Below are 14,475 nucleotides of genomic sequence, written 5' to 3' on the forward strand. Positions count from 1 at the left end.
GATATCAGCACGGGAGGTATTTAGCTGAGTATTCTGTAATCTGGAGAATGAGTGAAGAGTGTGACAGCTATTGGCAAAACCGCCCCAAGACGGTGGTTTGGCATCAGCAGGGATGCGGGGAGCGCCGAGTTGTCCCTGCTCCTGCGCCCCGCGTCGCTCCTGGGCCTCGTGGCACGGCGAGGGCCGGGCCGGGCCCCCGCGCTGAGGAGAGCCGCCACGGGCCGATGGCGCGCCTTGGCCACGCGCAGGTTGGTTTCCTTGTGCGTTCTTGTGTGTTAGATGGAATAACCTGAAGACAAAAGCCCCGTGAGTTCTTAAGGGGAAGCGGCCACCGGAAGGGACTCCAATTCATTACCCTGCATTTTGAAGACCGGCGGCGCTGGGCACTTTCCACACTTTGTAATTAAAGCAGGAGTCCGAGCCTGACTCTGACTGTTGTCTCAACAGTGGTTTTCCTGTTAAAAGCAGAAGGCGTGAGGGGGAGGGAATGAAAATCGGTGTCTCTGCGCTTTCCGGAGCGATTCCTGCTCGCTCCCCGGGGCGGGCTGTCACGGCGCTGGCGGCCGTCGCCTCCGCTCCCTCCTCCCACAACATGGCGCCGCCTCCCTTCCCTCCTCTTCTTCCTCCTCCTCCGCTTTTCCCTCCTCCCGGCCCCTCCGTTTTGGTTCCGGGGCAGCGAGTCCTTCCTGCGGTCGGGGCGGGGCGGCGCAGGCCCCGCTCTGCTCGGCAGCGGCCGCGGCCCGCCGCAGCATGTGAGCCCGGCGGGGCGGGGATGCTCTGGCTGCTCTGCGGCCCCTCCCGCGCCATGGAGAGCCAGGCGCTGGTGATCCGCATCAGGATCCCCGACGGCGGGGCCGTCGACTGGACTGTTCACTCGGCGCCTCAGCTGCTCTTCAGGGACGTGCTGGTGAGTCCCGGCGGGGGCGGCCGTCCCGGTACGGGCCCCGGCCGCTGCCCGGGAGGAGACGGGGTGGCCGGGGGTGACGCGGCGGGGTCCGCGGCTCCGTCAGCCGGGTCGGGTGGGGAAGGCGGTAACAAAAAACCTCGCTGGAAGGCGAAAGGTGGTGGGGTTTTGGTTGGCTTTTTTTTTTTTTTTAGGGATGGGTTTTTTGCTGCCTGGTGTCTGCACCTGGAAGGAAGTTTTAATGCGAAAGTGGTTCTGGCAGAGGCTGACAAAAACCACGGGCCTGGGGCGGCGTCGGGGCCCTGATGCTTCAGGGGCGGTGTTGCCGGTGCAGCAATTCGGGGGGGTTTTGCCCTCGTGTGCAGGGAACATAAGCACCCGCTTGCAGCGAAGCCGTCAGGAGGAGCCGAGCGGTGGCCTCAGGTCGCCGGAAGGGTTTGTCCCCTGACGAGGGGGGCTGACCGTGCAGTAACGCCGGGCATGGCGCATCCCGGCCTGCCCGCCTTGGCGCGCTGGGGCGGTCGCAGGGCATCGCTTCAGCGCGATTTAAAAAGTTGTCATTTGGAAATTAGTGCCTGCCCGGCTCAGGCACGGTCACTGTGCGCTCTGCACATGGGCGGTAGCTGTACTTGCTGTTGGTGATGTATCTGTTCCACCTCCTTTGCCCTAAACAGCCCTCAGCCCTGGCCTTATTTTCTGCCAATCTGCACATTGAGGATACAAGGATCCTCTGTTCGTTCAGGCAGTGGATATTCTTAATTGCATCCTTAGGCCAAACTAAAATCTAGTCCTTGTGTGTAGGTCGTACTTATTTTCTTCAGGATGCCCTCATCTTTCCTACATAACACATCTCTGCTAGAGACTCCGTGTGCCCTCTAAAGAAAAATCTTCCCATGCCACAGATCATGTGCATATTTAATTTTTTCTCTTGTTATTGACATTGGAGAGAGGTTCTGCAGATCTCTTCCAATGCGTCGCATCTTACTGAGAAGACACGTGGGGATTAAGGGGTTGATTTGCTGGGAAATGTTCGATGTTGGGCCTATAGAAGATTGCAGAGGCAGTTGGAGCGATGGCAGGTGTTCCAGGTTTCTTTCTTCCTAACACTTAACATTATGCAAGACTTTCCATAGGTGTAGGAGAGGGAGCAGAACTTTTGACAGATCAGTGGGGTTTTTGGAAGGGGAAGTTCCCCCTTGGAGAGTCCTGTGAGTTTCCAGTGGTTACACAGCAAGCCTGGACAAACCCGCTCTGTCCTTCGCAGACAAGCACTGCAGAGCTGAGCCAGGTTTACTCCACATTCTGCTTTGTGTTTCCCATTTTTTTCCCCAAACAGAGTGGGATAATCACTGATGTTTGGACTATCCTTTGGCATTTTAGAATTATTGGAAATTTAAGTTTGGTTGTGTTACTTAAAAGTAAATAAAGAAATGTTGTCAGGTGGAGGGCATAGCTTTGTGAAACCATTTTGCTTTTTAGTTTTCATCATTGTTGCTTCAGCATAAAAGTAGCCGGGTGTATGTGGGCCTTAAACTTGAGCTGTGTAGTCCGTTTAACAAGTAGGTTGAAAAAAAGTGCTGTTGAAGCTTAAACTGTGTATGCAACAGGAACCGCAGCCTATGGTTTTCTCTGAGCCTATCCCCTGCGCGTGCTCCCGGAGTCTTCGTTTGGGGCAGCAGTGAGGTATGGGGACTGGTGTCTAAAGCTAGCGGGGGCTTCAGGCAGCACAGCTCTAACTCGCCGGTCTGACCGTGTCTTGCATGTGAGACTTGGCACCTACAGTTTCTGTTGTAGCTCCTGCAGTTGCTCCATCAGGTTGCAGCTGGGGCCAGTGTATGACTTTTTGACCTGAAGTTAAAATGAACCTGTATGTTCAGTTGTGATACAACACTAAGAGCCAGCACGCCTTTTGGAGCCAGATCTCAAGTAAGCAGAAGTACAATGGTACAGCTGTTGAAGTAGCTCGATAGGCTTCACCCTTATTATTAGTTGTATCAAGGCAAAGTACTTAACTGGGGTCTAGTGATATACCCGTAACCATGCCCTGCTGAGAGGAGTTTGAATAACTGCCTTCAGCGTGCTGAGAAGAGAGCCTAACAGAGCCCTTGACATCTGAAGTGGTCAGTGGACAATATGGGACCTTCAGGAGCACCCAAAGTCATCAACAGCTGCAGTAATCTCCAGTCACATGGAGCCAATGCTTCCTGAGAGCTGTGACCACTCTAAGTGTGGAAGAAGTGAATGGCTAAGGGAGGACAGGTCGGGCATGTCTCAGGTTGGTGGGGACTCTGTTTTTTCACTGCTAATATGTTTAGGGAGGCACTTACATAGGGAATCTGTCACAGAATAGGCATGACAAATCAAAGCAGAGGGACTGCGATATAAGGGGTCATGCAGGGCATTTTTCCTACCACTAGACGGGCAGGTCCTGTGACCGGCAAGCCTCGAGTTTACTTGGGCAAATCATCCCCACTCAAAGGCCAGGAACTGCAGGTAGGCTTGGCTGATGGAACGCTCGTCTTGTTCTGCGTCGCTATTGAAGTCACAGAGAAAAGAGGAGGCTTCTCATTCTTCCCCCTCTGCAAACGATTTTGATGCTTATCTTGGTTGTTTGTTTGCAGCTCTCTGGCAGATCTACTGGACTTCTAAAAATGTGTTTTTCCAGTTATGAGCAGGTTGAGCTTCCCATTTTGTGGTAGTTTGTCAAGTCAGCAGGTAATGGTTAAACATAACAGGAGCATACATTGCTATTTTTCTTACAAAATCCCAGTTTCTGTGGTTATACTCACATTCAGTGGTCATTGATGTCCTTCCCGAACTTCTGCGATGTTTGCGTAGGAAGCTCTGTACAATGAGGCAGCCACAAAACGTTTGGTGATGTCCATTGCCTATGTTGTAGGCACTTCTACCCCAGCCAGGCACAGCTGATGAAGCAAGGAGCGTACTCTTAAGCAGTTGTTTCATTTAGCACAGCAGAGGACTATGAAGAAGTGCACCAGGTGGGTGGCCACGTGTGCTGTTCGCTCTTCTGCGTGGTGCAGGTTGAGATCACTGTGTTAACAGTGTTCTGAGAAGGTGCAGCTGCCGCAGATTGCCTGCGGTTCTCTTCACCCAGCTCCTCTGCAGACGCAGATCCATCTCCAGCCATCTGTACACTGAACTGTTTCCACCCACTGATAGAAGAATATGAATGGTTCCTGGGTTGAAACGTTCCAGCTCTCTGTTGGGTGAAAGTGGATAGATTTCTGCATCAGGTCACATACGTGTTGGTAATTTTCAGTTACCCACTGTTAGGCTATTGCATTGAGCGTGGCAGTGACAGCAGTACCTCCGTCCTAACTGGGAGAGTTGGATTACGCATGGTGAGTCAGTAGGTGATGACACATTTCTTGCCGTCAGTGGAGATCTCAGCTGTGGGGATGACGGGTGTTATGACAGTGTTCAGCTGGGAGTGCAGCCATGCAGTAGTACCATTCAGTGATTGTCGTTTTCATGTCAAAAATCCTCTCTTGTGGACTGTGAAATGCTAAGAGAAGAAGGAAGAAGTTTAATAAGGTCTGAACTGTCTCAAGGCCCTCGTTTGTCTAACTGATTGTCTTTCAGGAGGTGCCATCACAGTATGCACGTGCGCTTAATTTATCTGGTAACTGCAGAAATTAAATGAAGTAAGGCTCTGTACACTAAAGCGTGGTAGATCTGGCACCACCTGTGGCTGGGGGGGAGCCCTGAGTGTGGTGGGGAGGGCAGGAGTGGGGCCGACCCTGTCTTCTGCTGTCCTCTGCCTTCGCTGTAATTTCCACTCACCTGGTAGGCAATTATAGAGGGCTTATGTGTTAGAGTGTCTATTAAAGATGGCGTGGAGAATTGAGACATTCCCTACGAAGGTAAATTACTGAACAATAATAATCCAGTCAAACCCTGCTGTTTCCCTTGTTGTCCACATATCTCTGAATTGAAGACATGGGAATGCAAGGTACCCCTTTTTTTCTCAGCTCCTGCTGTTTGGGGCACAGTCAAGCTCTGAATAATCCCCGTAGTTTGCCCCGTTTAGGACTGATCTAGCTCTCCATGTGGTGATGTCCAGAGCACAGCAGGCTCGAGCCTGCTCCACGTACCTGCAGCCCAAGGTGGGACTTGATGGGAGGTACCATCTTGCATTGAACCACAGAAGCATGTGTGCTCACCAGTTCCAAAAACCATATGCATACCTCCAGATCAGTGGGAACTGGGGGCTCAGGGGAGCCTTAGATTAACTGTGCAGTAAGGCTGTTCTTCCTGCTAAGGTAGGTCCCATGTTCTGCTTTCTATTCAGGAAACCCCATAAAATTATCTTTGAGAACAGTAAGATTTCTTTAAAAATCATTTTTATTAATATAGTATCCCGGAAGTGTGAACAGCATTGTGAATACAAACAAGTGTAGCCTTGGAGGATTTCAGGCTGGCATGCATCTTCCTTTTTCCGAGAAGAAGCTGCGGCATAGAGTCACCAAATATCCTGTCCTTAGCCATAGAATAACCTGTTGGAGTCCAGGAGGCTGATACTCAGTGCAACGCTTTACGCTCTAAATGATAAATTACTTAAATTTCAACTGCTCTAATTCTGGCTCATGGAAGGGCCTTTACAGGTACTAAACTATGTATTCCAACTGGAAAACCTGGTACCTGCAGGTTGGTGCTGGTGGTTGGGTTGACTTAACAGGACGGTGCTTAACCCGTGGAAGCAGCACTGCTTGTATGCGTTGGCTTAGGCATTTTCTTGATTACTTTCCTAAACGGGACGCTACAAGCTGAGCTGTTCTTCATAATGTCACTTTAAATACATTCTGTGTATATCAGCTTTGTAGGCCTGTAAGTTACCAGTAAACTGATTTATTTTAAAGGCACCACTAAATGAATTACAATAAGCTTATTTATTTTTTTTATCATGCTGTCTAGATTCGTTTGCCCTAACTGTCACTGGAGTGTTTAAGTGCTTGGTGTTAATTCAGGATAACTTCATGATGTCGTACTGAGGTAAAATAAGTTTTAACTGAAATGGGAGTGAGGGCCATGGTTTTAATATTTACACTGTTGTTTAAGGCCGTGCTTTCACATTTTCTGTTTTCTTGCCCGAGAGATAAGTGCTCCACAGCTCTTCTAGAGAGCAGATTTGATGGAGTTCTTGTTTCAGCTGCCGTTCCCTGTTTATTTGTTTTTTCCTCTTCGTTGTTAGAGGCTTTTCAGTTTTGTAAGATAAAATAGAAGCTATCGTGTGTGTGAGCCCACTTGAACAATGTCTACAAGTCACAGTATTTTATTGCTTGTGATCTCTGTTGTGATAGTAGGAAATCATCACATGTAATCCGTTGAAATTTAGAGTAATCCTTTAAGCTTGGGTCACTGGGAGGTCTGCTGAATGTTTGAGTGTGGAGGTCTTACGTGGCTGATGAAAATGCTGTGGTAACAACAGAGGAATGGTGTGGTGTCCCTCCCTCCCACCTCCTGCGAGGCTGATTTTTCTCAGGTGCATCTATTAAATAGAAATACTGAAAGTTGACTAGAGCAAAGTTTTTGTGACTGTTGGTAGGGTTTTCTTTTTACCTATGGACACCATAACTCTGTCTTATGATAATTGTAGTTCTTAAACTCCTGTGCTTGGTTGTACTTGCTTAAAGAATCCAAATATATAGAAAAAGTTATTCTGAATAGGAAAAAAATAAATATAAAAAAGAATTTACTGTCACTGTTCCAGTGCTGTCGCAGCTTTGGGAATCTTAGAGCTTGTCCTAGCAGACGTTTGAGGCCGTCAGAACTGTCTCCGAGTGGCTCCCGCACCTCTTAAATGCAGTTTGTAAATACCCCAGAACTGGGGTCCTTTTCTGAAAACAATTTTTAAATCCATTTAGTGGAAGCATCTGTGTGCCCACATAAGAACACTTTACAAGTGGCTTAAATCTAACACAATTAAAGTGTGTTTGCTGAGGAATTTTCGATGTTTAACTAATTTAGAAATAATTAGTTAACAGCACAGTCTTCTGTTTAGGCAAGACTCTAATTTCTTGTTAGGAACAGAGGGTACAGCTTGGCTGGCTTTTGACAGAGGACCGACAGAGCTGTCAAACCCTGGAGAAGTATTTAAACGGAAGAATTTTTGTTAACGTGTCAATGTTTGGTGGGTTTGTGTGCTGGTGTTGTTTGTCGGTTTGGTTTTTTTTTCCTTTTTTGGCTCCACAAATTTAGAATCTATATCATTAGGTAATCTGTATTGCACATCGTTTGTCTTTTTGTATGCAATTAGTAATTTAAATTACATACTATTGGGTTATTTTAGCATCTAAAATGAAAAGATAACACGAGAAAGATTTAGAAATATTATGTGCTTTCGTTAGATCTGTGGCAATCTTTAGGTTGCTTTTGCTGCTTTCTCATTGTATTAATTGTGTCTTTCTGACGTTGCACAGAATGTTTAATTTCCTGGTTTTAGACTAAATGAAAAAATAGAGAAAACAAAAGTGACAGGACAGTGATCACTAAAGCTTTGATCCAGGGGGGTGCTTAGCACCCCAAGATGCTCACAGTGTACATACTACAATAAATATTGTTGTTCATTAATTTCTAATCACTTTGTGACATTGTCAGTGGAGAGATTGTCTGACATGAGAAATCGGGCAGCAGGAAGGAAAAAACCATGCTGTGCATTTATGCCGTGCCCTGACATGACATATAGCAGCCTCGCAAAGGCTGACAACAGCACGTACCCTGGGAGGCCAGGATGACTTTGGTCGGAGCAGATATTTTTCACTGAATTTTGAGTAAATGCTGTGTGCAAAGACTTAAACAAAAAAAAAACCCAAAAACAACCTCCCAAAAAACCAAGCCACAAAAACCTCTCCTCCTCTCAATTTAGTTGTACAGGAAAATTAACAAAAAAATGCTGGTTTGGATCAGAGATGTGCAACACTTGGAAATGTTGTGTGTGTTTTGTGATGGGCTTGTGTATGTGCCGCTCGCGTCTCCCTTAGGAAAGGGATGGCATGGCATCGTCATAACGCCAGGCTGGAGATTGCCTTCCAGGATAGTACGTCCACTTCTTTGGGTATTTTAACCTTATTGCCTCAAGGGCAGCCAACGTATTTGAATCTGTCTACCAAGTTTTGAAGAAGTTTAAATTCCAATTAAGAATGACAAAGAGCCCACCAAACTTTCCGTCTTGGATGGCGTGGAGAGCATCTTGAGACTCAGCGCTGCGTTGGAGGCAGCAGCAGGCAGCTCGGCGCGGCTGCTGGGTCCCGCTGCTTTCCCGGGCAGTTGTGGAGTGAAAGCAAGAAAAATTCGTTCAGTCTCACAGTGAGTGTTTTGATTTAGGATGGAAGCCCTAAACCCGGCCGGAGCTGTTTGTTACCCCGTTGTTCCTGAGCTGCAGGCAGGGTGGGAGATGGAGCCGTGTGAGGAGGTTGCCTTGTGGTGGGAAGCAGGACCAGGGCAGGTCGTTCGGAGGTGGCGAGGAGGAATTGGAGTGATGTAAGCGGAAGGACTGAGAGAGCAAATGTGCTTTCTCAACTAAAAAGCTATTCATAAACCTCTCTTTTTATGACTTACCTCAATGAGTTGATGTACATTTTTCTATAACCTACGGACAAAATCGATTCTTTAAACTGCAAGAGTGGACAACACTGACTTGTTTGCAATTATGATTGAGTTATTTGAAAAGAAAAGAGTTTTCCTCAAGGTAACATGGAGAGGAGGGAGAAGAGCACCATGATTTGTACTGATTTGTGTTGTGTGCTGAAAAGTTTGTAATTTTGGGGCAGTGGTGAGTAGCAGGTCTTTAAGTCTTCAGCCTGCAGCTGGGGAGTGATTAAGATGATTTACTGTAGATCATCTCAGGCATTTCCCATTTGATATATGGCTAATTCTTCTTTACGTTTTAGGATGTCATCGGTCAAGTTTTGCCAGATGCAACGACAACAGCATTTGAGTGTAAGTATGACTTGTATAAACTGTCTCCTTTGTCATATTATAGGGCTGACATTTTTTAAATAAATAGTGTTTACATTCGTTATATGTTACAGTTAAATATTTATGCATTAATGCAAGTTTAATGATGATACTGAACTAAGCAATATTTTATTATTTAATCACATCTTGAATGAGCATATTTCTACAATATAGCTTTAATTACCAGCATGACCTTACCATGCTCTTACTCCTCACTGCAATTGTATTGCTCGAATTAAATGAAAAGTATAAAGTACCTGTAGGTCTAAGTTTAAAATTTTAATCCCCCATTGGAAGAAACCAAAAGAGCAGCAGCTTTTACAGAAATATGGTACAAGGTACAGATTTTGTACCAAATATAGCAGCATTAGAAGTTAGTGTTTCCTTTCACTGGAACAAAATGTCTGTTATTTGCGAGAAGGGCTGCTGTGTTTTTAGTTTTCCTTTTTTCCTTCTGCTGGGCTCAAGCTAAATACACCGTCTTCTGTCCCCTGTGCGAGAGCGGGAGGTGCCGATAGTTATTCAGCTGCAGCTCCTGGAGGAGGTATGAGGGCTGCAGGAAAGTGCCACCCCGTTAGACTTGGCCAGTAGTAATAAATTCTAAAAGGCCACGTGGGTCGGGTTGAGAAGCCGGGGAATATAGCTTCTGTGTAGGATCTGAGCAAACGGGACGTTGGGGTTGTGCGTAACGGCACTTAGAGCTCATGAAGGTGCTTCGGTTATGCTTTTGCTGAGTTAGGAAAGCTCTCGGTGATTGTTAGTGCAGGTTTAGGCCTGTATCTGCTAACATCTATTTCAGCTCTATTCTTTGAACCCTGTTTATTTTTATTTTTGGAGGGATTCCTGGGGGATTGTCTTATCTGGAGAGCAAAGGGGAGTCAAACATCTGTGTCTTAGGGAATAGGATGCCATGCTAGAGTTTTCTTCCAAGTGCAGGAGGACTCTTTTATTATATTATTAATATTTTTTTATTCTGCATATCTCTGTGTTTTTTCTTTGATAGTGATTAAATAGCAAGAAGGAGCTGGAGGGGGGTAGATGTGCTCAATATGAGTAAGGTAGCGATGCTTGAAGGTGAGAGAGCAGACACAAGAAGACAGGGCCTTGTATTCCTATTAGCATTTCTCCCCCTTTCATAGGTTTATGGATAATTCTGCATCTAGATAATCAAAGGAAGCATTGTTTTATGGTCTTCCAAGTACTATTTAGAGCTTTCTACTTTTCTTTTTATATGTTTGTGTTTTTCTCTCCTAAAACGCCAGAAACCTATGAATGGAGATTGTAAGTGTTACTTCTCTGTAGCCTCGACATTTCTCCTGCCCTGCTTTTTAAAACAAGACTTTTAAAGAGAGACCAAGGCTCCAGACCTTGCCTTTTTTTTTTTTTTATGATTTGTTAATATTTTTTTTGCATACCTCCCACATCACACATTAGCTTTGTTTGAACTTCATGCACCAGTAGCAGTCGCTGCAATCAGGGCAGTAGCCCATATTAATGGTACCATGTGTAGAACTTTCCTGGAAATACTTATTTCGTTGTGTCTTCTAACATCTGCTTCTGTGCTTTCAGTTCGTGTCTCTAGTCTGTCATTTGCATCTGCACAAAACCATTTCCCCTGCCATTTAACTGGCATCTAAAATATGTTATGTATATTGATGCGTGATTTTTCTGGTTACTCTTTCCGTATCAAGTGCCTAGATTTTACTGGCTTAAGCTTCGTTCTCACCTGCTTCATTGCTCTTCAGATGTGGATAATTGCCATCCAGCGCCGGCTCCTCCACCGTTTGTTTAGTTATTGTTATCTACAGTGTACCATCCATTGCGACTCCTACCTGGGGCTGCACTTCTCCTACTCTTGGACCTTTATGTGGATTTCACCATTGTATTACACATTGCTACAAATAAAATCACTAACAGCATATGGCCTGTTATGATCCTTTTATCCAAACTCTGCCATTTTGTATATTTGTGACACACTGCAGATTTTGGGAAGATTGCTTCATAATATTTGTTTACCATCTGCTGCACTCTATTTGGTATCTTGCGAGGATTTCTTACTCCATTTTAAGTGACATTAGCAAAATCCAGCCAGTACGTAGGATTTTTTGGTTCTACTTTTGCTTCCCTAATGTGCTGGAAAATCGTATTGCTGTGCTCTAGGCAAGTAGAGAAGCCTGAAAATCTTTCTGAACCCATGTGTCATATCTAGCTGGTTTTTGGGCTGTGCCCACTAAAATGTCATGGTAGGATGGCAAAGGATCTCTGCACAGAAATGAGAAATGTTATTTTTTTTTGCTGTTTTTGCTCTTTACAGGCATTGACTGGCTATTTTAGATTTGGCTTTTTTTAATGCCAGGTAATATTTTCTTTCTTTTCATCAACATATTTTTAATTTATTCTCTTTGTACCACCATCAGGAATTTTGCAGTTAATTTCTTAATAATAATTTAAAATGAATAATATGTGATTTTTAATTTATTTTTTTTAATAAACATTCTGCAAGTGGGCTCTAAGAATTTTCCAGCTTGCTTTTTTTTTTTTTTTTTCCCCTCCCCATTTTTTGGTGGTCCCAGCTGAGTTTGTTCCCTCGGGCCAAGCTTGTTTAACAGCTTTTGTCTCCATGTATTTATCTCTCTCTGTTGTATGTTTCCCCTCTTCTGCATTTCACTCCGATCCCTTCTTGTTGATGCATGGTCTTCCTTGTGTTCGCTATTCCAACAGCTGCTTCTTCAGCCTTTCTTACTCTGTTGCACGCTGTGACTGGGGCTTGGGTTTCAGCCAGGTAGTAGTTTTACGTCTCCTCCTTTCTGCCTAAAATGTTTCCAGGCAAGGAAGCATTCAGTTTCAACTCACTAACTCTTCTTAATCTTTTCATCATTCATGACTTGCTGCAGGCTGGTAACCCTAGCAAGTGGTTTTAGCAATCTGGCAATTCACCAGTTAAATTTCCATGAGAGAAAGCTCTGTAGGACATCACTGTGCTATCTAGTTCTTCTTCCAGCGTCCACATTTCCAGCGTCCCATAGCTCTCTTCCAGTACATTTTTGAAGTGTAATTCTAACGGGTTTGTTACCTCTTTTTTTTTTTATTCTTATTTGTCTCTTGTTGTTTTGCTCTCTCTTCTGCATTGTTTTATCATTACAGCCTCAAAATTACCTGCTAGTTTTTCAGAGGCAAAATGAACAAAGTCTTTTTTTTGTGTAATTTTGATTTGTTGACTCGGATCTGTTCCCAGATTCTCTGCAAAAATGGGGGCAAGAGCGAGTTTTCACCCAGGGATGTAATGGCACTTTTTAATATGGATGTGTTGAGTTGTGATTGAGCCCATGTATCGGAGCACGTCTACAGAGATGGGGACAGGCAGACACACTGCCTCACCCTCTGCTCGCGTCCTGAGCTGGTCAGGAGCCAACCTGCTCCGGTCCTGAAGCCGTGTAAATGCCCTTGCTCATCTCCAAGTCCTCACCCTTTGGTATTTCGTAGGTGTTTGAAATGCGGTGTCTGTGTTGCTCCTTGAGTTTTCCGGTGGGCGTCAGCTCGGGCAGAGTGCTTTTCCTTTGTAACCGTGCGGCTTTCTGACCGGCTGGCTGGTGGCTTGGAGCACGGGCAGAATTGTTCTGGTCTGTCTGTCCTCGTGTGTGTGGACGTGTCCTGACACACTGAGCCCCATCAGCTTGCAGGAAGAGGTGGGTGTCTCAGGCCTTTTAAATATCCTGACTCACAGGAGCCCATGTGTTTGAGATTCCCCACAATAGATGTTTTCTGGCCAAAAAGGCGTGTGAATTTGGCAGCCCTTCTTTGGTATCAATTGGATGTTTTGTTGCTGTTTTACTTTCAAAGTGCTCCCTGTCCAAAGGGGAAAAAAAAACAAATGTGGAACTGGGCTATACACCAGTGTGCTGCTTTGGGTTTGGTTTTTTGTTGTGTTTTGTGGTGGTTTTTTTTTTTTTTTTTTTTAGTAAATATCCAAGGAAGATGTTTATATTGCATCAGGCAAAAAATGGAGACAGATCATTAACCCCTCCCTTCTCTCCCAAAGCTAGAGCAATAAAAAGAAATTAACATTTGGTAACTGATTTGGAGGGGAGGGCTCTGTTCCGTCCCTCGGTGCAGCTCTCCCAGGGGGGACAGGGTGGGAGCTTTTCAGGAGGGCCGGGGCAGGAGAGGAGGGGTGGGCACCGCTCCGGTGGGAGTGGAGGAACGGCACGGGGAGCCTCGGTGACTGCGGTGTGTGACACGAGCGTGTTGTTGCACCAGCTGGTGCTAATGGCGGGGATTGAGCCCCCTGGTAAACCCGCACCTGCCGAATCCCGCCATATGTCTTTGGAAAGTCTATTCCTCCTTCAGGTCTTCATCTTAATTCTTTCTGAATGCCTTGCTCTGCTGGAGCCTTCTGAATCCTGCTCCCTTTCCTCTGGTTCTCTTTCTACAGCAGCTTCTTTCCTTAGGCCAGAAGTGCCTTGTCCGTGTGTGTGTGGCTGTCCCTGAGCCGTCACCACAAAACCGCGGTCACCCGGTCACGCTGCTCGTGCCTCCTGCCACCTCTTCAGCCGCAGTTGCACTGGGAACAAAGACACAGACTGCATTTGCTTGTTCACCAACTTCTGCCTTTGTCTAAATCTCTCTGTATAAGTATTGTGGATTTGTGTCCGCTTGTAAGTTACTGTTTTTAAGCCAGCATTGTGATGGCATGAAGGAGCCGAGATGCCCGTGCGTTTGTCCCAGGGATGGGGGCAGAGGGGTGCGAGGAACTTGGCATAGGGCAGGTGAGTTGAGGTAGGGTTGACAGCAAGACCAGAAGTTTTTTTTAGTGGGAGGAAAACAATTTATTTACTTTTTTTTTTTTTTTTTAATGTTTCTAGTAATTGTGATGAAAGAAACTGCCAAAACTTAACTCCATATGGGAGGATCGAAGCACACTCAAAACTTTACTTTGCTCATGGTGTCAAAAGAATACGTTGATGGGTTTCGGTGGGGGTTGTTACAGCATGTGTGAGGCGCTCAGCTTCTGGAGAGGCTCTGGCAGTAAAAGAACTGTTGAGAGCAAAGTTTTGAGCACTTTGTGCCCCCTTTTTAGATGTAATTGTGGTCTTTGTTAATTAAGGTTTGGAGTCATTATACATTATTATTTCAGAGTACCTGGTTACCTGTGTGTAGTTGGCTTAATACATTCTTCGTATTTTTATTTGCTTGTAAAAACCCGACATATTAAAATTATAAATATCCTTCTTCCATTGTTCATGAATGTAATACGTTTCTTTGTTAGATGAAGATGAGGATGGTGATCGGATTACTGTTAGAAGTGATGAAGAAATGAAAGCCATGCTATCCTATGTAGGTACAGTATAATAAATGCTGATATTTTCTGTGTTTATCAGTTTCCGTTTGTGTATTTTTACTTGTATCAAAGTGTTAACATAAGCTGCAGTGTTCACGGTACGATATTCCTGTATTAAGTTCACAGTGCAATATTCCTGGATTAAGTGTAGGTGTTTAAAAACCATGTGACATGAGATATATGGACATACTTGACATTTCTAAAAAAAAAGACTTGTACACTTACTGATCATATTATAAACATTAAGAATAATGCA

The 14,475-nt window shown here is 45.2% G+C and overlaps 1 protein-coding gene across 3 annotated transcripts in view; it reads left to right on the forward strand.

Annotated features, from left to right (window-relative positions):
• Positions 1 to 678: 678 nt before the first annotated feature.
• MAP2K5 (mitogen-activated protein kinase kinase 5) overlaps positions 679 to 14,475 on the forward strand; it is a 141,509-nt gene continuing 127,712 nt past the window's right edge. For 2 of the 3 annotated variants that reach the window (XM_063346221.1, XM_063346222.1), the window contains exons 1-3: positions 679 to 907; positions 8,815 to 8,863; positions 14,148 to 14,215. In XM_063346221.1, the coding sequence (XP_063202291.1) occupies positions 773 to 907; positions 8,815 to 8,863; positions 14,148 to 14,215 (252 nt within the window). In that variant the 5' untranslated portion in view covers positions 679 to 772. The remainder of the gene's footprint in view (positions 908 to 8,814; positions 8,864 to 14,147; positions 14,216 to 14,475) is intronic. The other variant, XM_063346223.1, reaches the window with a different exon arrangement.

Source organism: Chroicocephalus ridibundus, chromosome 9 (genome assembly GCF_963924245.1).
Source record: "Chroicocephalus ridibundus chromosome 9, bChrRid1.1, whole genome shotgun sequence".
Classification (NCBI taxonomy): Eukaryota; Metazoa; Chordata; class Aves; order Charadriiformes; family Laridae; genus Chroicocephalus; species Chroicocephalus ridibundus.